The following is a 27,487-nucleotide window of genomic DNA, read 5'->3' on the forward strand; positions in this document are numbered from 1 at the left end:
TGACGTTGCGCGAATTGTGCGCCACGATTGCTGTTGTGCGTTCTGTAGGCTGTGTTTTTGGTTTGCGAGTCGTCTGCCAACAAAGTGAGCAACACGCGCCGATGATTATGTTGCCGCTGACAACGACAACAACCACGGGAACAACAGCAACACCTAAAGCAACAGCAACAACAGCAACACAAAAAGCAACATCAGCAACAGACTTCTCCGAAAACGAGTGCCATTTTCGGAGTCCTGTTGGCGGCAAATGTCTTGTGGCACGAAGCTTTTCATTGACTAAAAGTGACGCATGCGCAATTGCGTCAGCCAACTTGGACTCCGATTTCAATTCAGTCCTCCGTCCTCAGTTTCAGTTCGTTTTTGTCACTCGTTCGTGCTGCACGGCCCACGCGTCGTATGAGCGATATCACCTGGTCTTCTAAGACTGTTTTATTGGATTTTGGCGCAAGAAGGCAAAAAAGCCGGCTAAAGTTTCCCTCGTGGGTGTGTGTGCGTGTGTTGCCGGAAATACTTTGAGCAATCGGAACGACAAAAGGCGAAAAAAAGATAGAAACCAAAACAAAAGTCTAAGCAAATTAACTTGGCCCATTCGTTGTATTGCGAGCATTGTTCTAGTGGTTATATTATGTTTGGGGTTTTTTGCCCAGCCCTCCTGCCAGCACGAAAGTAGGTTAATTGACGTGTGTTGTGGGCGTATCTACAAGGAAAATAATAAAAAAAAATCGTACCTACGAGTAGAAAAACAAATACACGAGCAGCCAGTGAAGTGGTCAATTGCCACTGCCAGGGGCCTAGGAACCCCCTCGATAAATCAAAAGTGTGGGCAGAAAGTGCGGCTAATTTAAGGTATGTCGTTGAATATTTTATTATGTCAAAATATAATAATGCTAAAAATACAAGTTTAATCAACACTGACCGCAGTGTTAATGCGTTTAATTTGACGTTTGTGCCATTGGCTTAAAATAAATCTACATAATGTGGCAATAGCAGAGGTTCAATGCACTAGCAAATATCTATTGTTTTTGAATTTTGTGCTGATTATTTGTTTCCACGTTGGCCAATTTTAATTAGTTTGTGCACTGAGCAAGCATCGATTAAAAGGTAATATATAACCCTAAACAAATATGAAGCACAAGTGTGGAAGTAATTTTAAACGAACGTCATTGTTTTATTGTTTAAAAAGCTACCATAATAAAGCGATAAGCTTCCAATTAAATGTTAATGGGATCTAGTGTTAAATATTTATATTATTGTGATGTATTTTACTTTTTTAACCAAGCTTGTGGTGGTATGAGTTCTCAACTATATGAGATAAATAGTTTCTTTTGTTATTATAATGCGGTAATTTATGTATTTCTTTTGATAAAAATAAAAATGCGGTATATTTTTTCAAATTACCCATCGAAAAAAAGTTTCGCATGCCAGTGCGACAGTTGACACTGCAGCAAACAGAAAAAAAGGACATAATACAAAGGGGAATAACATTGCGTAAACAAAAATAAACATATGCAAAATAAACTTCAAACAAATGTTGCCGCACCGAGTTTTGGGCCATCAAAACAAACACAAAACACAGAAAAAGGATAAAAACAGAAAAAATTTAAACCGAAGTGAGCAACGCGGGGAAGTGGGTTCATGGTCGGTTGCGAATCGGTGCCTTAGAGGCAACTTTGTTGCACAAAATTTATTAATTTTTTTGTTCGACAAGTGCGTGCCTGTGTGTGTGTGTGCGTGTGCGGTGTGTGTAGGGTGTGTGTCAAATTTAAAAGCATTCTTGCCAGTTGCCTTTGGACGGACGGTGTCCTGGCAGCTGCCTTTTTGTTTTATTATTTTGCGGAAGCTGCGAACCAACATTTATAAAAAGGTTTCTCTTGCTCGTCCTGCTACGTGAGCCATGCACACACAAACACAACAACACACACACACAACAAACATGCCCACACCCACAGACGCACATTGCTGTGCATTACCGTTATTTTATGACGGAAGTACATTTAAGCAGATTTTTTCTCACAGAACTCCCGCTCCCTTCAACCGAACTGGAAAAAAGGGCTGCCAAAAATGTAAAAAAAATTGGGAAACCGAGGAAATTTAAATATTTTCTTTTACGCTGTGCTTTTCATTTGCCAGTCTCGCTAAAATTTATGACCAACAAAATTGGAATGTTCCCCAAAACAACAGCAGCAACAATAAAGTCAAGACAAAGTTCGCTTCGATGGCCGTAAAAAATAAGAAACCTTTACGAAGCGTTTCGATGAAAAATAACCATTCAGAATTTGAATCAAGTAAAATCACATTGAAATACTCAATTAAATAAACAACTTAATACTGAAAATATAGAAACAGAAACCTTATAGGTTTCATGATTAGTTTTTAATGTTATGGTTAAATGATTTATTATGCTTTTAATTTGAAAACAGAATGTTTGATAGCATATCATAAAATGTATATAAAGCCATTCCGCAAATGGAACTCGAGAAGTTATGAAAATGATAAGCATCATAAACCAAATACTTTTCAAATGCACTCCGCCACACCCAAGGCACATATTATATTAATTGAAATTTAATACAATTACCAGGCGAATGTGTGGAAAGCCAACTGAAAGTCGGCAGCCAAAACACACATAAATTCAAGCCAAACACACACACGCATTTCATGTTGGTTAGGCGAGGAGATTTCTTGCCAAGTAAGTGACTCAATAAATAAATTTACTTGCCAACTTTTTGCCTTGTTGTTGCGGCCTTGGGGGACTGATTGTTGCTATCTCAAGGTAGATTTGCGTTGGCAGGCTCTCCCCGTCGAAGGATCTGAAAAATACTGTAGCCGTAATAAACAACACTTGATCGAGGGGACGGGGGCACAAAGTTAAGTGTGCTTTACTGGGGCACGCGAAATAAATTTCAGGAATTTAACAAGAAGAACGAGAATAGCAGGAGACAATTCTTGTTCATAGAACTCCTAATAAGATGTTGTTGAAATGGAAACTTAAGTAATATGCTATATCAATAAACCAAGTAGTAGAGTATTTTACACGAACTGCCAATTTAAATGCCCGACTTTTCGCTTATTTTTCATGAGCCACTTTAAGCGGTGAATTACACCAAGCCAAGTATTATGATCTGATCTGAGTGTCGAGGGTCGTAAAGCGGAATCCTCAAGAATACGAACTTGAATTTGCACAGCATTAGCACAGAGCATCTAGAAAACAAAGACTGGGTGGGATGGGCGTAGCTCGCGCTTATATTAAGTAAGTGAGCTATTCAAAATCAAAGCAGCGGAAAAATCCGCATCGCCCAGGGGCGAACGGTGTGGCAAAATGTGTCCGCCGATTGTCAGGCAAATGTCAAGCTCAAGCTGCAGGCGGCTTTCAGCTTGTCTCACGTCTCGTTTCGGGCCCTCTTCCGCATTTCCCGCAGATTTTCCCAGTACCAACACCAACACCTGCAGCAGAAGCAGGCACTTGCACCTGCGTTTGCACCTGCACCTGCAACAATGTGCAGACATTTATGGCACCAGATGCCGCCGGCAGCAGGCAAATGCCTTGCCATCCTTGAGTGGCATTGCGATGGCATTTCCATGGCATTTCCGTGGTGCGTTTGCCGGAGCGATGAAAGCGCATTAGCTTTGTCATTTATCGTTGCATACAATGCGCCATCTTTGTTGCCAATTCGAAAGGGCAGAACGAATGAAAGCTTTAATGTGCATATAATCAGAGTTAAAGCCTGTATTTTTAAGTTAAGGCTAACTTTGACCTTACCCCTTTGTCTCTGGGGCAATTTACATCTGAATAGAGTAAATTATACAGTGGTGTATTTCATGATTTTTTTGAAAGGATTTACAGAGCTTTAGCTTATTTATATGGTTTAAAACTATTAAAAAAATTTAATTTACAATATTAAAAGTCTATAAGATCTGTAGAGGCTATTATCGGCTTATTGCTATAGCTTTAAATCAACAGTTTATAGCCAACAATTATGCAGACTAATTGTAGCTGCCAAGTTTGTTTTCCACTGTGTTTTAAGGATTAAATTCATTTAATTTGTGTAAAATTGGTTCAGCTTACACCACTGTCCGTATTAAGCTCATCTGCATTTATTTTCAATATGCATTGTAGGGCGTTTCCTTGTGTCGTCGCCGTTGATGATGTGTGCTGGCATATTTTGCTTATCAAAGTGCCACGGACAGACATCGACCGTAGAGAATGTTGGTTTTGGCCATCGGAAAATGTCAAGGCTTCACATGCTTCGTTAGCTGCGTTTTCATAATGCATCAAGGCAATTGGCTGCAGGCTAGCCCTAATTAAAGGCATGAATTTTCACTTTTCATGCATTCTAATACATTTTGTATGGACAAACGGACTACCCTTACACATTTTCACCTGTCGCCCCTTTGTGCATAAAAAGTGTGAGCAATTTCATTGTGTGGAAAATTCGCTTGCTCACAGGAGACGGTGTGTGGGGCAGAAAAAACACGTGCATAATTTAAAAATGCATGCATCACTCATACGCAGCGTTGCACGCTTCTTGTGGGCAGATATTCCGTGCCAGGCGGCCAAGGTAACAATGGAAAGGTCGCAGTGTCGACGTTGCCAGAGTTTGTCTGCCATTTTGTTAGCTTTTGGTTTCCATTTTCAGTTTAGTCATTGTTTGCTTTTAAACTCTCTCTTTTTTTCGGAACGGTTGCTTAGCTTCTGGGATTGGTGTGGGATTTATAGAAATGTGTCAATTTTTGGTTTGCACAAAGTTTTGATATGACTATAAATCATTTCAACTTGATGGAGTGGGCTACTGCCGGAGGTGTGTGGCAAATAGTTGAGGCTATTATTTGTTTCTGGTTGCAATTAAAGTTGAATTTGAAAATAAATCATCTTCTTGATGATTTTTCAATGAATTATTTAAATGCAAGAGCTCTCTTTGGTAGGTCAACTTATCTTGCTAAAAAATTCTTTAATCCTCTTTTTGAACAAAGCCCAAATCCTTTTCAATTGCCAACGAATACCCGTGTGCCGCCTGACAATTAAAACGCCCCGAAAAATGGGAAATAAGAGTGGTTAGTGAGAGAACCCCACTTGAATGCAGCTAACCATGAAAGCGCGTTAAAAAAGCATTGCATGCACATGGCCGTTTTGTAGCCCCCCAAAACCCCATGGCCCCATCAAATATGCATGTAAAACACCGCACAGCAGGCAGAATGGAGCAGGAGCAGCTCAACAATTTCGCCTGCGGACAAGGTCCCGCAAAAAAATCGAGAAAAAATATAAATCTTAAATGCCTTGACATGTGTTCACCGAAAAAAGCTGAAGCTTATAAAAAAATCAAGGAGCGAAAGGTAAACTGAAACTCCAAATACTCTTGCAGATTATGGAGCAGCTTAGTTTGACCAAAAATAGTGCAATTCAAGGGAATTGATAGTTTTTCAACACTTGCCACTTTGCAAACATGAAAACTTTTGGTTATATGCAAATAACTTCATAAGTTATATATATCATTACTTATGTTTGATATTAATACGATAAAAAAGAAGATGCAAGTTGAATAGCCTCACATTTTTGTCATATAACAAGATTGAATTTTAAAAATTAATGAGACTCTAATTAACATCAAATTCTTTATATTTTTGTATACTTTATTACAATAATATTTTGTTTGGATATTAATGGCTATTTCAAGTAATTTGTTGAGGAAAAAGGAAAAGTGAAATACTTCAAACTATGATTTCTCTTACCCATTGAATGGCTAAAAATAGTGCAAAATAGCCCCAAGCGCTTTTCTGGCTCTGCGAACCCTGTGAAAATCCCGACTCAGTGAGTGGGTAAGTGGGTGGGTATGTCGTTGGATGGTTTGCTGGTTGAAGGTCGTGGGAGTTTTTTGCCTTTTGTATTTCGGTGGGTTGCTTAGCAGCAAATTACTTGCATGTCAATTGATGTTGATGACGCGTTGACAAATTTCGAATATGAGCGAATAGTTTTCGTGCTGCTTTTCCTGTTTTTCCCATCGCAGCAGGTAGCATTTTATTTAATAAGCCATTCTTGGAGCTGCAAGTATGGGCGTACATAGTAATATTTATGTGTTTATTTTGGTGCCTTGTGTATAATATGTAGATTTCGAAGGCAAAAACCGAAGCGGTAAATCAAAATACATGCATTGCGTATGAGTGTTGAGGCAACAGAAGGAGGGCGGACTTTCTTATGATTTATAAGCACTTACTCATGTTGCATGAAATTGTGTGTGCTGCAAGCAGTTTTCGGCAGCAATCAGTGGTGGACTTAAGATTTAGCTTAAAAGAATAAGCCATAATCCATTTTTAGCAAACAAATTCAAAATGAGCGAGACACATTCAAATTATTCACATCTAAAAAGAAGCTTAATAAAGAGCTGTGTTCTTTTTATTAAAAAATATTAAATCTTAAAAAAAATGAAGTATTAAGCATACACGTTTAAAAGTGGTCAACGTCTATTTTTTAAGTTAAGATAAACTTTAGATTTGTTAAAGCCAACTCGGATTTCCCATCTCTACCGATGGCTTTGGTTGAATGGGCAAATTTCTAGACCTCTGCAGACTGTGACTACACACACAGAAGACTTACACTTGGCTGTCAGGGCACCAATACATTTGCATCTAGACAGCCTGGCAAAAATGCTTAGATATTTTTTATGCGCAAAATAAATTGAACTTGGGGCGAGGTGGTTGGATGGTTTGAGGGATTCGGGTCGGGACTTGGGCAAAGGCAAATCATTTGGAGTAGACGAAAAGCGACGAAGCGCATAAGTTGTTGGCACACACACACACAGGCGTACACCAGCGGTCATACATATAGGGCTCAAGAAGTTTGAAGCAGGCGTCCAAAATGCTTGAGTTGTGCTTCTGCTTTGAGGGATTATACCTGCCGGAATACTGGAGAAAGACCACATCCCACATTCCTCGACCAAGTCGACGCTGAAAGCTCATCTCTAGAGATTTCTGCCTCAAAATTATGATTTATTCTTACGTTATAATTTTCTTTCTCTTTCGCCGTCTCTGCCTCGTTTTCCTGTAGTTACTGATACTGAATTTTGGATTTAAGTCGAAAATTCGTGCCTTGCCGTGGCCCCCAAGGCAGTATTTTACCATTTAATCGCCGATGCTATTTCTCTATATATATACGAGTCCCGTTTGTGTGCTTGATATCCCCATAATGTGACGCAAAGTGGAACCAGAGGTGTTTCCTGTCCCTCGGAGCACATCGATTCTCCTTTCCTGTCAAGCGAAAAGGTTCGAACACTGCAAATCGATAATACACCTCAAGCTCACATATACGTGAATTCAATTTTATTGCACGCCGAAGCACTCAATGTTTTTTTTGGGATAACTATTCCCGTACTAAAACCATTTTCTATGGGTGAAAGTTGTAACTTTTTGTCACAGCCAAATGTCGATATGATGATGTTGATTGCTAAGATGTTAAGGGGATGTCAATGGATTTGGCCTTGCCGAGTGTGCTTCCCAAGAAGCGTTGACATTACTTGTGCATATGATAAAGATCGACGTTTGAGGAGCACGAATACAGCGCACAGGTAACGATGTCGCAGTTAAGAGTGTTTACTTATGGAAGAAGATTGCATAAATTATATTAATATATCATATGCACTAAAGAATAATAAACTATAGACTACTTTTATTTTTTAGCATTAGTTGTATAAACAAATGTAATTAAAACTTAAATGAAGAATATGACTAATACAACCTTTAAACAACATGTAACAACATACATTTTTAATCTTTCGTGTATAGATAAAAAAGGAGAGTATGACCCCTTTTTGGGTCAATCAATTTGTTTACCTTAGGTTATGAACAGCAGGGGTTGCAGCCTCTTATTGACCAACTATGCTGACATAATGGAATCGGAAACTGGCCACCAATGGCGGCAGCATAAGGACACCTGTTTTGCCGCCGCTTGCTGAGCGGCTAAAATCGATTTGCTCAATTATTGCGAGAGTGGGGAACTGCAGGCCGATGCAAGTTTAATGCGCCAACTGCAATATGCCGTAATCTCTTTGGCCAAGAACTTTAAGGCCAAACAATGCTTTCTGTGTGTGCGGAACCACTTTCATTTTGTTTGTAATGTGTCCAATAATAGTTGCATTACGCTCATTGAACATGCACGAACACAGTCAAACGCAGATGGCCATCACACACGCCGCCGATGGCCGATGTGTGTGTGTGTGTGGGCGCACATACATAAAAATGTCCTTAACCCACTATCACCAGTGGGGGTAATATTAGCATAATGTGCGTAAGCTTTGCATGATCCTCTTTCACTCGTTGTGCGTGTGCTGCTGTGTGTGTGCGTTTGTGGGTGTGTGTACGGTGGATAACAAACCCAAAACCGCTTTGGTCCTGCAAACTGTGCCGCTGTTGCCATAAACAGACAAGCCACATCAACCGTAAATTCCTTTGTATACCCTTTGCCGCAGAGCCTATATGACTAATTGCTGAAGTGGGCTAAGGTTTCCATTACTCTACTGGATGTTAATTAAATCTGTAATAGTAATATAGTTATTTTTGGGGTTCATAAAGGTGTATATTTATATTTTAAGTAATTAATTACAATTAACTTAATTTAAATATCAAAAATAGCTAAAAACACTAAATGACACTAAACACAAAATGAATTAAATTTCTCCTTCCTCCTGTTATCTTTTTTAGGGGTATATGCGTATTCTACTATTAAGATATGCGCTTCCTGATGATTAATTCTTTGGATCCTTCGCCATATTTTCTCCATTATGCTGAGTCAAGAGCTCTCATAGACATTTTTTGTGTCATTAATGCGTTAACTTGAGGACATCTTGTCTTCCGCCGATTCATATGTGGACACATGCATTTCGAGTCCTTTTTTGCCCACCGACGTAACGCAAAATGGCGAAACGAGTTTGCTGCATCCGTTTTCCGGTGGCCATTTGTTCCATTACGCTGGCCCCCATTTCCTCCATCCCCTATCAATGTTATTGTGGAATTCGGCGATGTTGTGGCCAGGATACCATGTGCGGGAGCATGCCATTCGGGCCTGGTCGGTCAAAGATTAAACACATAATGGGCGCGTGCCCGGGCGTTTCTATGGACGCGTTTTTAATAACATTTTATGTCGAGCTGAAGCTCGAAACGGAGGCTATGTTCCGCAATAAATGAGCCGTTAAACGCTTTAAGTTGGCCCGGCCCACAAACACACACACACACACATCAGCGAGTGTGTGTGCTAGCCGTTTTATTGCTGCTTTATTGTGCGGCGGCGGGTTCGGCCAACTTAAGCGTCATAAACGGGTTAATGACTTGGAAGTTGCCTTAAATACGAACAAAAAATGTTCACCAGTGTAGTTCCAACCACTCAAGTGTTTCTTCTTGCCCGCTCCTTGAGCCTGAGGAAGCGTCTTTATTGCTGATCCGGTCCTCACATGCTGCGTTCTTTATTGGCGACCTTGCCCCTTTTGCCCATTGCCTTTATCAATTTAATGTCGCTTGTTTGTTTTGGCCCAGGCCGCAATATGATTATTTTTTTATGGCCAATTTTTAATTTGTTTACACACATTTCGGGGCCAGAAGCTCAGCCGCTTTTCTTTATCGTCGTTTGTCAGTGCTCGCATTCATTAAACCTTTTTCAAAGTTGTTTTTTCCCTTTTAAATTGACAACCAGTTGCGTAGTTTCTTCTCCACTCCGGATTTAGATTGCTTTCCCTTTCCGTACAAATGGTCCCTCATTTTTATTTAACACTTTGGAATGTGAGTCCCATCGTTTTGTTGTGAGTTTCGCCGAATGAGAGGGCGGGCTTAAATATTTTATGAAGCAAGTTTTGATTTATGGCTGTATGTGGCGGGCGTTTAGGTGCTAATAGTTGCGTGTTATTTGGGTAATGTTTCGTCCTTCTCGCCCATTGCGAATGTATGTAAATAACTTTGCTGGCTGCGGTCTGTAATTAAAAATAGATAAACATAATAGTTAGGGAGAACCAACACAGACTGGATTTTAATTGGCTTGCTGAAAAAAGGGAACTAAAACATTTTGACTTATCTAAATAATCAAATATTACACTTTTCCTATTAATACTCTATTTTTGTAGTTTTGTTTAAGTGATGTTAAGTCATGTTATTTTTGTAAAATTAAACAAAGCAGCGGAAAGATTTTAGTTCAAAAACAAAAGAGACTGCTATACTCGAGTTCCCCGACTATCAGATACTCGTTACTCAGCTAGTGTGAATGCAAACGCGAAATTTCATAATTTTTCTGGGATATCGATAGATATTGGGGAATAAAATGAGAAAAAATTTTAAAATTGTTCAAAAGTGGGCGTTAGAGTCGGCAACATGGGTCAACAAGCTTGCACTGCGTCTATGTCTCCAGAATCTGTATGCTGAATCTCAACCCTCTATCATTTATAGTTCGTGAAATCTCGACGTTCATACGGACATTACCAGATCGACTCGTCTGTTGATCCTGATATATATACTTTATATAGTCGGAAACACTCCCTTCTGCCTGTAACATACTTTTTAACGAATCTAGAATACCCTTTTACTCTACGAGTAACGGGTGTACTTAAAGTTTTCTAAGAAACTTGTTTCAGCATTAAAGTATATTCCTTTCCACTTTAAGAAATCACGGCTCATTAGGCACGATATGTTCCATTGCAGGTCGTAATAAGATTTTAAGCAATGCAAACCATATTTGAGAACCGCTTGCGGCGCGGAAATGCGACAACGGTAAAAGACAAATTAATTTGACGTCTTTTATATGAGCCATTCCGCCTGCCGCCTTCCAATCCCTTTCATTCTCATTTTATGACTGTCTTTTTATTTGGCTTCTTGCCGCCTCTCACGTGCACTTCATTTTGTAATTACCTCGGCCCAAAATGCGGCACCGTTCTAAAAATTTGTTGACTTAATGACAAAATGTTGGAAATGGCCCCTTATAAAAGACATCAGTGAATAAATTTACACATGCACATATATAGAAACACACACACAGGGACAGACAGACAGACACAGGACTTCCGGTTGCCATTTGCATTGGTGGATGGAAAGTCACGTCGCAGCATTTTGGCCCGGTCTTTCTGCTCGCTTTTCCTTTGCGCGCCTAAAAGTGTGCACAAGTTTAATTTGATTTCGCTGTAAGTCAGACACACAAAACTAAATTCACTGGGACCCTCGACGCCTTTGCCAAGTCGGGCGAAAAATCAAAATTTCCGCACATTGCCTATTTTTCAAAGCAACACTCAGACGGCACCAGGATGCGTCTGTGTGTGTGCGGGTGAGTGAGTGTGTGTCTGGGGGGCGAATTTATTTGGAGTTTTGCACACGTATGGGCCCTGTCTGTTTCTGGGCCAAATCATTCCTCCTTCTGTAGCCCAAATAGCCTGCAAATATCACATGCTCGCCAAAATATTTGTATCTGCATGTGTGTCGATTTTACACGGAAAGCTTGTGATGAAGATATAATAAATTCACTTTAATTTAAGACATTTTCTAAGGTATTTATATATAAATTTATTGAAAATAATATGTAATAATTGGAACTGCTCCGTCAATTATTTATAAATATTAATCATATAATTATATTTAGAAATAGGAAGGATACAAAATCTTCTTTAGAGTGTTATCATTTGTGTCACGTGCTGCATGCCACTGGCGTCATTCAATGTTGTCAAAAATTTATACCAATCCGCCAACGAAATAAAAAAGTAAAATTCGTTGGGGAAAACGCAGAACGAGGAACGAGCAGGGCACTTGAACATCTAAAGAAATGAATAAAAGTAAGGCATAAAAGCATGCAAATAAAATTAACAAAAAGGAAATACGAGCAGCATTTCCTGCAGTCCCCCATATTTTCGCTACCTTTATTTCATTTCGCTCGTTTTTACGTTCGACAAGTTGTTCAAACTTTGGCAAAGGTGTTCTGAAAATTTCGTGGGGCAAAAGTTAACGAAACGAAACGGAATTTTTGTATTGTGTTGTATTGTATTTGTATTGAGGTGAAGTGATAAAAAGTTTTGATCTAATAACTTGAAGAGAATATATTAGCTTAAGAGGAAATTATTAAAAGGACTTTTATGGACAAGTGCAAATTTATTTCGGAAAAATTTAAATTAAAAAATTGGAATGGGTTCTAAAATCGTACTGAAGATCAAAGCTTAAATGTTGGTTTTAGATATCGGTCTAATTATATAATATAATAATTTATATATATATTATAATATATTTATTTATTTATTTAATAATATTTAATATTAATATATTTTCGTGGAATTATAAGAAGATTTGGAACTTTGGAATGGATTTCGCCAGGTGTGGGCGATTGCTGCAATATGTGGCTGGCTTGAAGTGGCAATTGCTGGCATATTTTCCGATGGTGCCGCCACATATTTTCCTGGCCACGATTTTCCCTTTTAATTTTTCTTTGGCACCTGCATCCTGGCTGGCAGGAATATTCTCGCATTTCCTTTGTTAGCATTGAAGATAAAAATCAGTTGAATTTTTTATGCAGGCGGCGCGCCATAAAAACCAATTACGGGCACAGTACAAGTTTATTTATTTATCTGCTTATTTGCCGAGTTTCGTTGAAAAATGAATTTCAAGAAATGAATTGAATTATGTCATAAATGCGCGCAGACAGAAAGACGCAGGCAGGGGCCTCGCCGCCGACTGTCAATAATCCCATTTAGCTCCATCAAATGGTTATTGATTTATTATTTTGGTAATGCAATTTGCCGAACCAGCCGGGTCCTGAATTATGATCCGCAAATGGCGCCCAGACCGCGAATCCTGAAACGCTCAACTCGAAAGAGCAAACGTGAACAGTGGGCGGTGATTCGGACTCTCAATGAAATGTCTGCGGTTTTGGGATTGGATTCGGTTTGCTTTTGGTTTCAGCTTTAACGGCAATCATATTGACCGGATTGAAAAGTCGGAGGGGGGCAGCGGTAAACTGAGGATGCAATCAGTTACATCAGGTTGCATGCGTTTCAAATTAAATTATTAAAAATTTCACATCCTGGAAATGAGTCTTTAAATGCTTATACATTTTATTATTTACTTAAAAAGAAGAGTTTGGGTATCCGCAAACATTCTCCTGATAATATAGTCTTCTTCCCAAAATGCTTGCCCACTTTTTCCAGCTTTCCCTTTTTTGATTTCCATTTTCCACACTCGTTAACATAAACATTTAAGGGCAGCAATACCTTAACAGAAATGTAAATTACTGAACAAAAATTAAATCGTGCATAAAAATATTTAAACGCAATCGACTCGAACCGTTTACACTGGGCGAAAAGCCGCAAAAACAAGTTCCTGGCCAGCCGCAAATCGCCATAAAGGACCACTCAACTTCGTAACCCTGACCGGAGACCAGAGTTGGACCTTGTCTAGCTGGCTGGGAAAACTGTCATTTCGGGACTCGAGTTCTCAATGGGCCGTGCAGGGAAATGGGATGATGGAGTGGGCGAAAGCCGGCAAGGACCTTCACCTATCTGCCGGGCTCTTGCCTCCGGTTAAATGATGTGTGCATTAATCCTTTCAACATGCTTTTCACATTTTTCTTTCCTGCCTGCTGCTCTTTTCGGTTGCTCGAGAGCCGTAAGCTGGAGCTCCATCAGTCAGGTCCTCGGCACCTGTGTGACAAATGTTCCGGGCAGGTGGATGGGCCAAATGGAAATGGTATTGGGCCATGGCAACAAAGGCAACGGCGCAGTCACAAAAACTACTCGCACAAGGTCATATATTTTCGTGTCGCTTTGTTGCTTTGCATGCTAATGAAAAATTAAAATTTCCACTACAAAAACTGTGATTCATTAGGCCGGAGCAGGCCAGGTCGGCAGTCAGGCATTGCCAGTGAATAATAAATAAGGCCGCTGGCTAATTAAGTGAGGAGGGACTGCCAGCCCCTTCAGTCAACCAGCCCCTCCCCCATCCACCCATGGGGCACACCATTTGCATTATACTTTTGTAATTTACATGGCACACGTGTCCTGGAGTGTATTTTGGGTGTGTGTGGCGTGTCCTGTGAGAACAGTGCCCCGCTGCAAGGACCATTCGACTGAAATGGCAATCGATACACGCGGGAAAATAAATCTATTCTAAGACTAAGCTTCATAATATTATTAACTACAATACTAAAATTCAGAATAGTAGACAATTTTTCGTTTGTAATAAGTAATAACTTGCCAGATATATAGGGTTATATCAATTTCCATGTCATGAACTAGTTGAGCATTTTTGTTGCAAGCTATCAATTTTATTTCCTGTGTATGGACGCAAAATGAATGGGTTGCACTATAGAAAGCTTATCCAGTGAATTAACCATGACCAGCAGCCGGGGGCCAGCTGTTACCAAGCTGCTGCTGTGTGGCGTCAGCTGCTGCTAAGTTATGAATTATAAATTGCAATTCAACTTAATTAAATTCACACATTCGCCTATGAAAATGCAGATATTTTGCTGCATTGCCGGGGCTTAATTTATGTTAGTGCACTATTCCCTTCGAAATCAGAGCCGCAGAATTGCAGTTAATTCGCCGGGCAACTTTATTTGGTTCGGCCATCATCATTTGCTTTCCATTTGGGCCGGAATAGCAACGCATAACAGCATCAATTAGCCATAAATTCTCGTTAGCCAACAGCCAAAGTACTTTCATAAATAAGGGGCCTGGCGAGGTGGAAATGGAAGTGGGCCGATGGAAAGCCATCGCTCAGGCGAAGGCGGCAAACCGAAAATAATATCCGACACTTTTCACACCACAAGCCCAAAACGAAATAACTATGCTTATAAAGGATGAACGAGGACGTGGGTGCCACCACCATTCACAATTACAATTATTTTGGCTATGTACATAGTTTCCGAACCGACTGGCCCAGATTGGCGGCTCAGACGCATAAAAATCGCAGCTGTCAGTTCAAAAAGCCAAAAACTTCAGCAACAGCATCAATTTTCCACACGCCAGCGAATTTTTCGCCACCAAACCGGCAAATAAATACTATATACTCGCACACACGGACACAATTGCGGAAGACATGTGAACGCAATTTTCACGTGCAAACTTTGCTCTTCCAAAAGGCAACAAACAAGCGAAGCAAATAAACCAAGTGAAATGTGTATTTGGGTATTGATTTATACGAAGTTGGAATACCCTTTCCTGGGCGGAAACACATTTGTACCTATGGGGCACATTTCAAGTCCCAAATGCACTCATTAGAAGTATAAATGGTAAATGGGCAAATTGAAATACTAAATCGTTTTGGCAATGTTGATGTTGTTGATGCTTTGAATATTAATCTTTCAAGATTTTCTAGACATATTTATTAAATAAAATATTTAGTGAATTCACATTCAATTAAACGCATTTAAAAGCGATGCAAGAACTACTTACTTTAGTTCATATGTAAATTTTGTTAATATGTGAAAATTAGAATAGCTTGCATCCTACAAGTTCCACATCGGGAATGCCAAATGAACCCCAATGAACGCTCTTTGTCGTTGAATGGCAAACTTATGGCATTCCCCCACAGACTTAATTGCAGAGCATCCATAAAACAAGTGTAGCGCTGTGGCGTGGCATAAGTTGGCACGAATAAAGTAAAGTAAGCTGCACAATTTTATTTCGTTCGGTGGGAAAGCTCAGTTGGGGAGCTGTCAGCAGGAGGGGATTTTGGATGGGCGGGGTGGGACTGGGGAAGTGGGTCCTGGAATTGGGATTGGGGTGGGTGCTGCCAGCTAATCTCAACAAACAAAGCGTGAAACTAACAATTCTGCAAATACAGACAAAACCGCACACCCGCACACAAACGAGCAAGACAGAAGCGGGGTTGTGGGCGGAGACACGCCCACTTGGAGGGTGGTCATGGGGTTTGGGAAAAAGTTTGTCTTGCTCATTCGCGGGCCAAGATGAAACTTTATTTTAGCGCGGCAGAGAGCTACAGCCATCGAATTTATTTTCATGTCAGAGCAGAAAAGCACTGCCACTTCTACTCCCACTGCCAATTCCACTCCCCTTTAAGCTAGTCGCATTTAGGATTGGCGTTAAATTGGCAAAAGGCGATGGCTAAGCAAATAATGAACTTGCTAATTTGGCGTGGCAGCGCGGTTTGCTTTGGCGCCCGCTGCAACGCGGCGTATGAGCGATGTTCGGGCATAAGTTGCGCATACGCTGCGTTGCACATCTTAAGCGCGTTAAAGCCTCTTGAACGCGCTGCCCAAGTGGCCGCATAATAAGGCTGGAAATCTAAGGGCCAACGGACGGACGGGGGCGAGCAACAAGCGGCTGTGGCTCGAAGAGGCTAAGCTCTAATTTTCTCACGTACTTGTAAATTTTGCGGAAAACCGCAACAAATTCACTTATAAAAGTAATCTAGAAAGCGCGTACACAACCGGAAGCACGCAAAAGGCGCGGGAAGCACGGCAAAAATCCTGGCCAAAAGGGGATGCGAACAGAAACCTAAAAGCGGAGCAAGAAAAAAGGAAACAAAAAGCGCACAAAACTCGTCGTCGTGTAAAGAATTGCGTTTGTCGCGACACGGCGACAACTTTTTCTCCGCAGGATGTGGAGGGGGAATGGCACTCAGGACGAAGGACCAGGCTTAAAGCGACCTCCACTTTATCACAGATTTAAAACGAAATGAATGTAAGCACATTAAATGGCTTGGACTCGGGGCTCCTATTAAAGGTTCATAGTCAAGGACTTGAGAAGATATCATCCGCGGGGGGGCCTGTTTGTCCTGCAGGGCGAAATAAAAAAAGTTTCAAATGCAAAGTTAGCTTACGGAGAAAACAGAAAAGGATTTAATTGGAGAGCGATTTGTTGGGCGGTTAAGGACAAGACAAGTTGCTCTTATCATTTCGGTTGATTTTGGGCCCTCAGGGGAAAGAAAATGCTGAAATGGTTTGTGTTCCAGAGAACTGGATTCGAAATTCATTAAAAATGTACCAAAAGTATACCAATCAAAAGTTCAAAGTATTATTTTTTCCACCCAATACGGACAAGATCAACTTAGTTAAATGATTTAATTAATTTGTTAAGATGCTCTAAATATGAATTGGCTTACTGTTTAAAACGTGTCCAAATGATATTGCGATTCCCAGCTTATATATGTCGAAAAGTTTCGACGTTTTACCAAAGTTTATCCCGCTTATCTGGGCTATTAGTGGGAATTCCATTTGAAGTCACACAATTCCAATTGTTGTGGATTCATTGTGTGAATTGTTCGGACGGTATGTTTTCCTGTTAATTTCTTTGATATCTACGCACAATGGCAGGCTTTTGGGTAGCTCGAAATTTTCAGCAAATGAATATTAAATAACCTGATAAAGTTGTAACAAATTATTGCCCCCGGCAGCGACCCACTGCCCAACCACGAAATATTCCCCCAGCCCCAAAGGCGACGACTGCAATTAGAAAAACAACTTTTTCTGCTGTTCAACATTCGTTACAAGCGTTGAAAGTCTGAAAGTCGGTCACAACAAATCCAATTTTCAGCGGCGAAGAAAAAAGTTAAATTATCAAAAGAAGAAAATAAATTGTAGCTCAGCGAAAAGTTGGGACTTCATCCAGGACAATGCCAGGATAGGGCAACCAATCCTGTAGTTCACTTCACTTCACTCCATTCCAAAACGAACCCCGCAGCTATGTGTCACAATTTTCCGGCACGGGCTCCTCCGTCGTTATTAACAGCTGATGGCGGAAAACAGGAAAACTTTCGGCTATGCTTTTAATAAACTTTTCCTTGGCATTTGCCATTTGGTATTTATGCAAATTACTAGCACACAAATATTGAGTGGAATGGCCCCGGCCAATAACAACAAATTTCAATTATGCCATCAAATCTATTTAGGTGCATAAATATTTTGGAGTTTCCTGCCCCCAACCCCAATTCCTTCGCCATTCGCATCCCACCCATCATGCTGTATTTGTGGCGTGTAATTTACAGATTTTCTTGTTAAGATTGTGGGCAAAGTTTGGTTCTGCTTCCTCGCCATTGTTGGTAGTTTTTTGGCCCTCGGGCAGGCCTTAATTGGCTTGCCGGCCTGAAGAGTCAATAAGCGGCATGCAAAGTATACAAGTTGCACATAAATTTCCCGTTGAATATTTTAGAACTCATTGTTCGAGTGTTTGTATTGCGGCAGCCCTAAATTTAGCTTGATTTGATTTGGTTTCAATTGTACTCGAGTCGAAAATAAGCATTTCCCCTCAAGAGACTTTTTCAGATCATTAACGAAATGAAGAAGGTCCTGGTCGAAGGGCCAAATAAATGTTGCCTACTTACAGGAGCACAAAATTAATCAATTATGCGTGTGTGTGCGGACTCTCGGTGCCGTACTTTGGCCCATTTCGTTAATTAATAAAAATCTTAACAGCAAGTAGACGCTCTTAAAAGGACACATTTTTCTTTTCCTAGGAAAAACATTCTGATATTGCTTACCTTTACCACGAATTTAATTCCTTATTTATTTATTTATTTTACCTTTACATTTACATTTATTTAAGAACAGCCTTTACAGCTAGGAATCCTGTTTCCCAATTATTATTAAATTCTTACAGTCATTACAATTTTCTGTCTATGTTTTGTCGAAACTAAAGCCAAGTTGATTAACTAAATATCTGGTGAGATTCCTTATGTTACCTTAAGTAGCACATCTCATCTGTACACTTCGTAACGCTTTTTCCACTCCAAGAAATCAATCATAGCAACACTTGGCCCATTCGCCACCACTGCCCTCTATTCGGCAGGATATGTTCTCTGGTCGTCCTGAAGTGCCTGGGTCATTTACTTTATTGATTACAACTTTCTCTTGTTTTTCGCAACTTATACAAGAACAAGAAGAAGAGCAAAGCAACAGCAATTTGAGTTAAGCGTGGCAGCTTCCGTGGATATATCCACAATAACTGGCAGGATATCCCCATAGATGACTGTGCGGGGGTTGGGGGCAAATGGTATCTTCGTTTACACACAAGAACTTGCCACAAATGTGGGTTTGATTAAAGCTGCATTATTCCGGTGATAAAGGGCGGTTCGGTGGAAGGGAAAAGTACCTGTTCTGACTTCTGGTCTTATTATGTAATGCCATGGAATGGCATAAATACAATTTCAATTCGCTTGCAATCACTACAAATAAATAAAGCGTAAACTGAACACGGGGAGAAGCATAAAACTGTCATAATTTATGAAGTTTATCATTTGGTTCATGGCTCGTCTTTTTTGCGGGGGCCCCCAAAACGCATTTATGTCAATTTAAATTTATGTAAACATAAAATGGCCAACCAAAAAATAAAAACATCCCGTGTGAGGGATGTGGTCCTTTCGACTGGTGTATCCCATTTTTCATACGCTTTTGGTACTCTCTTTTGCAAATGGGGTATCTTATTGCAATATTGTGATTGTGACTTAAAAAAAATGGTATTGTGGTTTCAAACAAAAAAAATATAACTAATTTGAGTTTTCAGTTATAAATGAACATTCATTTGATTTCATTTCTAATATTTTGTATGTAGGACATTAATTTACATCCGCTTAAATATATTATATTTTTTATTGTGTCAATGGTCTCTGTTGTCTGTCTTATATGCAATTCAATGATCTGTTTCCTATTTTTAAAATATAACAATATTTTAATGTTTTTGATAAAACTGAAAAGAGTAAACAAAAATCCTTAAGCCGAAGAAATTCCAGGAAATTTTTGCCTCCTCAGTTATTCTGCAGCGAGCCTCCTTTTCTTCTTTATGATTTAATGCGCGCGGCACGCCGTGACGTTCACTTAGGCATGGACAACACAATAAAACTCCACAACAGCCGGAGGAATATCAATATGAGCCAGGGAAGGGGGCTCTGGAGCGGAGGAACCAGAGGAGCGAGAGGACAGGACAGCGGGATACGCTTTCCGCCTGCGCACTTTTGACATTTCATTATCCTGTTAAGTATTCAAAAGTCAAGGAAGCAGGCACAGCGAGCAGGAACCGGGACGAGATTGGTGGGGCAGACGAGGGGATGTCTGGGCCGTGGCCAAGACCTTTAAGAGGGGAATGTCCTGCTGCGTTACCAGCTTATCAGTTATGCCAAACGCGTTCTTTTTGGCTTTTAGTCGCATCCCGCCCCCTGGCTTCCTTCTTCGCCATTTGTTTTGTCTGCCCTTAATGCCATGCGGAATTGCCTTTGTGTCCCTGCCGTTTATGACATTGTATTCGAATCTCTGTCTGTATGGGTGTGTATAAATTACATTACATAACAAGCAATATAACAAACGATAACAAACACCTTGCCACACACACTTACACATGCGAAAGCAACAAGGAAACGACAACGAGCAAATATGAAAAAATGGTGGCAGAAAGGCAAAAACAATTTAATGAAATGTTTCAACGACTTCGATTCGAAAAGATCTGCTTTATGGCCTGTCATTTGTTTGTGCCAAATGTTAATGATAGCTCAATATCTCATTTTTTGTGTGTGGCTGATAAAAAATCATACAACTCTCCTCCGCTAGTTTAATTTGTTAAATTTGTTTAAATAAGTCTTATATCTGTTGATTGGAAGTTAAGTCAGCTATTTAGTTAGACCGCTTTTTAATTGGGTTTGAATAAGCCAACTAGCTTAGTTATAAATGGATTTACCAAACACATAAAATACTTTTGCACGGCCTACTGATTTCAAGCCGAAAATGGATCAACAATTTCTTGATTTCAACAATTTTACGTATGTCAGATGCATTACTTCTTTCAATGAATTTTGTTTCTATGAATTTTTACTTGACCAACCGAATTGTCTGCCAAGTGAATTAAACAATCGATTCAACCGCAAAAAGTCAATTAAAATCTTCACAGAAACTCCAGTTGAAAAGTGGTTTCGGTCAATTTGCCGGCGCACCCGCTCAACGACTCTCTATAATCCTTGATGAGTCCTGGCCGGCCATCTCAATAAAGCAATCAGTGTGTACCAACTCGCAGTATAAATTTCATTTTCCCTTGCAGGTCACTCGGGGAGGAGCCGAATCCTTGGAGCGGGAGCAGCCAATGCAACCTGCACAGACATCATTAGACGTGAATAGCAACCACACGTGAGTAACTCGGGGCCTTTGCGCCCGCAGACAAACACAGACTATATCGACACTGTATATCTCGGACATGTGTCGGCCATCAACTTATGCAATCAACGAGTTGGCTTTGACCGGGCAAACTGACTGCCTGCCGCTGGGTGCTATGTAAACGGGCCAAAGACGATGGTCCAAGGAGCAGCAGCAGGACGAAAGGCCCTAGCGAATGTTTATTTAAGCATAAAGCCACGTACGCCCTGACACACACATGCCCATCCCGACACTGAGACTAATACTAAAAAAAGGGGCTTGGAAAATATAATATTCAGATTCTAAAAACCAAAAGATGGAATATGTTAGTAGCTTTAATATGACAGTGGATTATTTTAATACTTTTGAGAGATGCATCCTTCGATACCATCATCAGTTTGTTTATTATATGGATGTCAAATAGATGAAACCAAAAATCCATTACAACTATCTTAAAAAATATTTAAATATATTCAGTTTATCTCAGCTATAATCATTTTTATCAGAAATTCAAGTTCATTATTTTCAAAGAATAAGAGTGTGGAAATTGTGCTCTCTGTACTTCGACTGTCCTTTAGTGTGTTCTTTGGGAGCTATGTACTTAGGCACAGCTGTACTTGCAGTCCTTGCCTGGTAATTACATACAGACTACGGAAAAGGACTCCTCTTACTGCGAGCTCCAACCGAAGCCGGAATATTTCCCCTGCTCCTTGGGTGGCTGAATAAATATTTGGTTTAACCTTTTTCCTTTTGTGTGGCTTTGTATTTGCCTTTGGTTTTATGGCAGCGCCTGTGTCACTATTTCATTTCGATTTGAGCCGAGTTTGCCGCAGTCCTTAGCCAGATTTGTATCCTTAATTTATTTGTTTGCGATTTTCTGATATTTTGTAATTGAGTTTTTCCTTTTTTTTTATGCTGATGAGGGTTTAGCCAAAACGCCATAAAAGATGTCAAGAAATAGGGAAAGCAAACTGTTGATATTCATTGGACAGGACACGTTCACAGGCAGGATATTTATATCAGGACGTGAATGTGAACGAAAATATGTCCCCTGGGAGGCTGGGAGGAAGTACTCAGCATCCTGAGTAGTCTTAATTTATCGCTATGAATGAATCACTTGGCCTCAGACTTTGTTTCTTGAAAGGACACGTACCTTTGGCGACAGGATATACTTTTGACTTAATTTGATTTCGCCAGAATGAATTTCAATTAGCTGCAAATGAAATTTCGGGTCGTTAAGTGATTCGCACTGAGATAAAAGGGTTTTTAACTGGCTCCAACGGATGATGTCTTAAATTAAAGGCAAATTTCTCTTTCTTCTTTGGCCCCAGATGGATTGTGATTTGTATCTCAGTAGTTTTCCACACCCATACTTCGTTTTTCCTGCCGTAAGCCTTTGTTAAGCACCAACACTTAACTGTGTCATGCTCGGATTTATGGCTCCATGAGGATCCTTCGCATCCTTCAGATACCTTCTCCACATCCTCCAGCTTCTGGCTCTGCACTCCACGAGCTGTTAGTTTTCCCGTTCGGGCCCCGAGTTGATTGATTTCTGTTCTAGTCGGGCCAAAGAGCAGTCTAAGCCCACCCACTCACATCCGCCACTTCACTAGTCTGACAGTATATTGACGCGCAGTCATAAATAAAAACACTCAGATATTCATGCCAATGATTCCTTCCATTTTTTGCTGCTCTGAATGCGACTATCGGCTGTTGTTGTTCGTTGAGCAGAGCCTGCGGCAGAAAACCCCCAACCAAATTCAAATTGTATCACTTAATATTGGTAGACTCCAGGCTCCATTGATCTGCACCGAAAAAAAAAGGATTCAAGATAGCGAGGCAATGTTATACATATATACGTATATTAATACCATTGTGATTGATTGAAGTCAGTTCATAATACGTCTTACTTAATATTTGTTTGTCATTTAAATACTTTGCCTTGGCTTGATGGCATTTTAATTGACTTAATTATCTTTTGAAACTATTTGAATATCTTTACTTTAGTCCTTATTCTACCTGTGTAGCCATGTTGCATGTGGAAGCTGCCTGCTTTTGATACATTTGCAGTGTGCTTGGGATGGGATTGGTGTTTTTGGCATCCTTGAATGCTGAGCGTTTTGTTGATGATTTGCGTGTTCGTGAATAATTGATGGAATGACAATCTTTCGATGTGTCAGCATTGTTGTCACGCGTTGTTATCATCCAGAACAGCGGCATAAACATGCCGATGATTGTGTTCATCATCATTATGAGGCGAATGCCAGTGTTGTCATCGTTGACAGCGGTCGTTGGCATCGTGTGTGTTCTGAATAATAAGATGCCAACGTAGCAATACCCAGATACCGCGGTTTATGACTGATGTGCAGTCAAACAATCAGCTTTGCCCTCCCGAAATCGGGATTTGTACTGATTTGCATGAGAGTGCGGCATAAAATGGGGCATCAGCTGCTAATGCCTGGCCCATTATGCTCAACTTCAAAAATTAAACAAGATTAATTTGTTGGCTCGTTTAAAATGGCTTAACAATATCATTAATTTCATTGGCCAGGCCCGAACCGAAAGTAAACATATTCGGGCGGCCAAACATGGCTTAAAACCGCTTTAAACCGTCGAATTATGAGGGAGTGGTGGCCGGGTGTATCATTAATCAATTCACGGGTAAATGGCCATTTAAAGAGGTCATAAAATTCCTTCAGCAAAGCCTCAACTTGAGGTCAGATTTTTGCAAATTGTATTTTTAGTGGGTCAAACTTTTTGCTGCATAATTTGTTGGATCCTTTTGGGGCAGCTCCGTCATTGTTGTTATCTATTCATTAAATTTAATGATATAGCTCCCCAGAGTTGTGACACCCGGCTCTGTTTTGAAATAATCAGAACTCTGTGGCAAGCATTTTTAAGCGGACTTGCTCATTTCCGAAGTGACACACACATTTGGCCCCGGATCGCCTCGAGATGAATGGTTGGTCTAGGGTCTGGATCTGCTTCCTTCCTTTCATCATAATTATAAACACAAAACAGGCAGCAGGATGGATGGATGGATGGCTGGTAAAATGGATGGGTTTTCACTCGTTTTTTGCCACAACCCATGCTTTGCTCCTTTTTCCTTGCACTTTTCCCATTCAAGGCGAGCAACATGTGGCGATATGTGTTGGCCCACATTCGCCTCGCAATTAACAGATCAGAGAGTTGCATCCACTGAGCTCTGAGTCACATACATTAAGGGGTTCTTCTAGGACCTGTGATTCCGGCTCTGTGTTAACTGCTCTCATGCGCCTCGTTGGCCTTTATTATTGTTGACTGTGCTGTCCTGCAGAAGTCTCCATGTCCATTTCCATTTCCATTTCATTCCCATTCCCATTCCCATTGCCCATTTACATTTCCCCCGTCATCGTTCATTGTAATTGCGATAATTACGACAAGGACTGGGGATAGCTCCTTGGAGCGACACCTTAATGAAGCAGCATTCAATGAAGTCCATTGATGCAGTGCCTCCTGCAACCGAACGGTCGTTCCACATGAGTATGCTATGAGTGATGGCCACTCATCCGTCGCCGTGCCTCGATGTCCTCGTCCTGTTTATCCACTTAGCAGCGCTCGAGGTCCGTGTCGTTAATTGAAATCTTTCGCATTAAGCCACCTCCCCTTTGCCAACTGCCGCCCGCCCTTTTGCTTTTCCACTTTGTAGCCGACCGCTTATTGTTTTTGTTATTAAAGTTTAATTAAATACCTTTTTGAAATGCTCACGCATGAGTGGAAAATATTTTTTAATGAGCTTTTGCGCCTTTTGTGAGCAACATGAAAAACGCGCCGCTTCGAAGTTGGCCACACGGCGTATGCGTGTTCTTAGTGCGTAAATTGATTGCAAACAAAGGCGCACAGACAACAAGCAAGCGAAATAATTACCACTCCCAGACGTAAAAGATCCACCATAAATATATAGCTTTTCACATTTTTCATTTATCGCGAAAGTGTGAAAATGGGGGTGACTTTTGGGGCGGCTTAAGCCTCGGGGAAAACGAGAAAATTATTAAATGTGTTCATCCGCATCAATTGCAGTTTCCTCTGAAAAAATATGTAACTTCCGCCGTTCGGTATATAAATACAAATCAATTAGCACTACTATTGAGTGTTGTTTAAACATTTACTTGTCTCTCCAATAAAACTTTCATAGGAAAAAAAAATGGATTTTTTTCCAGCTTTTTGATATTTGATGTACATAAATACCATTTGGCAATTAATCAATTCAACCTATTTGCGTAATGATAAATTAATTCTTAAGCTGAAGAATAATTAATTAACTGCAGCTTAAGTGATATAAGTATAACTACATTTTTAGTACGCAAAACCTATAAATTCAAAAGTAATGTGATAAATTTTGATTATTTTTATTCTATAATGAGTGTATATATTTTGTTAGAAGTATTTCATACTTTAAAAATAATTTTACTGATTTTTCCTTGAAGGCCAATTAAAACAGAAACATACTGTTATCTCCTAAATAAGGCAGAATAAAAGCAATAAAATAACTATGCAAAAACTTTTTCAAGTACCTGTTCATTGAGCTTTTTATCCTAGTAACCAGATTAATAACCCCTCAGGCAGTCTGCCGAAACAAATAACATAAAAACTTTGTCTGCTGTCAGTGAAAAAAAATGATTCGTGCAAATATTAAAGGTGGGTGCGCAGGTGTGAAAACCTGTGAAAAGTGTAAAAAAAGACGAAGGAAAGCCAAACTGAAATGCAAAACAAAAACTTGAGGCGGGAGTTTGAGGAGCCGTAACCATGGCCGTAGTCGTAACCATTAGCCGTAACCAAAAACCGAGCCAGACATTGAATTGACCTTAATAAAGTCGACTGCGACTGCTTCGACCTTTCTTTTACCTTGTTTCGCCAGCCAAATAATCCCATCTCTCTACTTACAGAAAATGCTGATACTGCTGCCGCTGCTTGGAATTTTTGGTAATGGTTTCGTTGCTGAAGTCGAGGCAAATCTAAGTCTGGGCTTTAAGGCCATCAAAGTGAGTTTTTGAACAAAAGCGAAGCAGCCATGAAAATCTTTATGAATACCATTAATGCTCTTTCCTTAATTATGCAATCCCATCCGCCGTCCATGGATCAGTTGCCCAGGCATCCGAATCCGGGTAAGTTCCTTAGGACTTTGGCAGTCCCCACGATTGAAATTGAATTGCACGAAGTTGATGCGTATTTGCAATTGATTTGGGAAAAAATAAAGATTTACGAATCACATTTTCTGTGTGCTTCATTTATCAAAGGCCTGCCATCTCATCATCATCATCAGCAGCATTAAATGGTCCACACCAAAATGATTTCCTTAAAGTGCAATTCCTAGCTACAAATTTAAAAGCTAAAGGAAAATTTGTTTTTTTCTGATATGTTGTTTTTTTGTACTTAAATATCAGAATTTTCCCTTTTGGTGCAATTCAACATTTTACTAATTGTTTATTGATTGTATTAATTTGCCACTTTTGAAGCTCTTTGGTAGTAAAACGAAATAGAGTAACTATTTTGCTCAATAAAGTCAAATTCGAAAGGAAATAAGGAAATGGCAAATAGCCGTATGAAGTTAAAGAACGAACCATTTCATTAAAACTTGCAGACAGGAAATGTAATTTTTTGTTCACATTGCCCCTGTGCTTTTGAGAAAGTTGTAGACCCGTTTCCGAACATTTATTGTGCACCTATACCCATTATATCCCGGCTTAGCAGATCCCATCTCCTGGACGGGAGTCCCACGCACACCGGCTCAAATGCCTAACTAACGAGTAAAGTGATTTTAATGGTTTTATGTTCGATTCTCTTTCTTCATTTTCCATTTGGCCCAACATTTTTTCGACGGGATGTGTGTGTTCAATTCGTTTCGACATGTGCCATTTTCCATGCTCTTTTTCTGTTCCCAATGCTTTCCATCCAGTGGCCACCACCTCCCACCACGATGTCGTAGAAAGCTGTTCAAAATTAAACAGCAGTAGTCCGAACTGTGCCAGAAACTTTTCGATTCGAGGGCGTTACAACAAATTCAAGCCATATCGTGCTGCCGAAATAGCTGCATATACACTTGTATATGTATTATACTGGCCCTTTTATTCCCACCGCGCCCCCCGCTGGAGTCAAAAGTTTTGAGTCAAATGCCAATACAGTTTGTGTATGGCCGGCTCCAAAATAAAAGTTCTCCGACCAAGCTGAGCTGAGCTCCGGGCTCCCTGGCACGTAGTCCACCGACCAGTTGTGCCCCGGGTCCATATCAATGGCCCACACGATTGGCTGGCTTGAACACATTGAAAGAAATCACAGGAAACGAATATGCTGTAATCCTTTAAAGAATGTTTGTAGCATATTTCTTATTTCAGACAAAATCAAATATCGACGGAGCATATTAGTAAAATATAGTTG

General features: G+C 40.2%; 1 protein-coding gene across 1 annotated transcript in view; it reads left to right on the forward strand.

Moving 5' to 3' along the window:
• The first annotated feature begins 370 nt into the window (after positions 1 to 370).
• LOC117140272 (basic-leucine zipper transcription factor A) overlaps positions 371 to 27,487 on the forward strand; it is a 51,082-nt gene continuing 23,965 nt past the window's right edge. The window contains exons 1-4 of the mRNA XM_033303097.1: positions 371 to 846; positions 20,982 to 21,067; positions 25,999 to 26,094; positions 26,196 to 26,217. Of these exons, the coding sequence (XP_033158988.1) occupies positions 26,002 to 26,094; positions 26,196 to 26,217 (115 nt within the window). The 5' untranslated portion in view covers positions 371 to 846; positions 20,982 to 21,067; positions 25,999 to 26,001. The remainder of the gene's footprint in view (positions 847 to 20,981; positions 21,068 to 25,998; positions 26,095 to 26,195; positions 26,218 to 27,487) is intronic.

Source organism: Drosophila mauritiana, chromosome 3L (genome assembly GCF_004382145.1).
Source record: "Drosophila mauritiana strain mau12 chromosome 3L, ASM438214v1, whole genome shotgun sequence".
NCBI lineage: Eukaryota > Metazoa > Arthropoda > Insecta > Diptera > Drosophilidae > Drosophila > Drosophila mauritiana.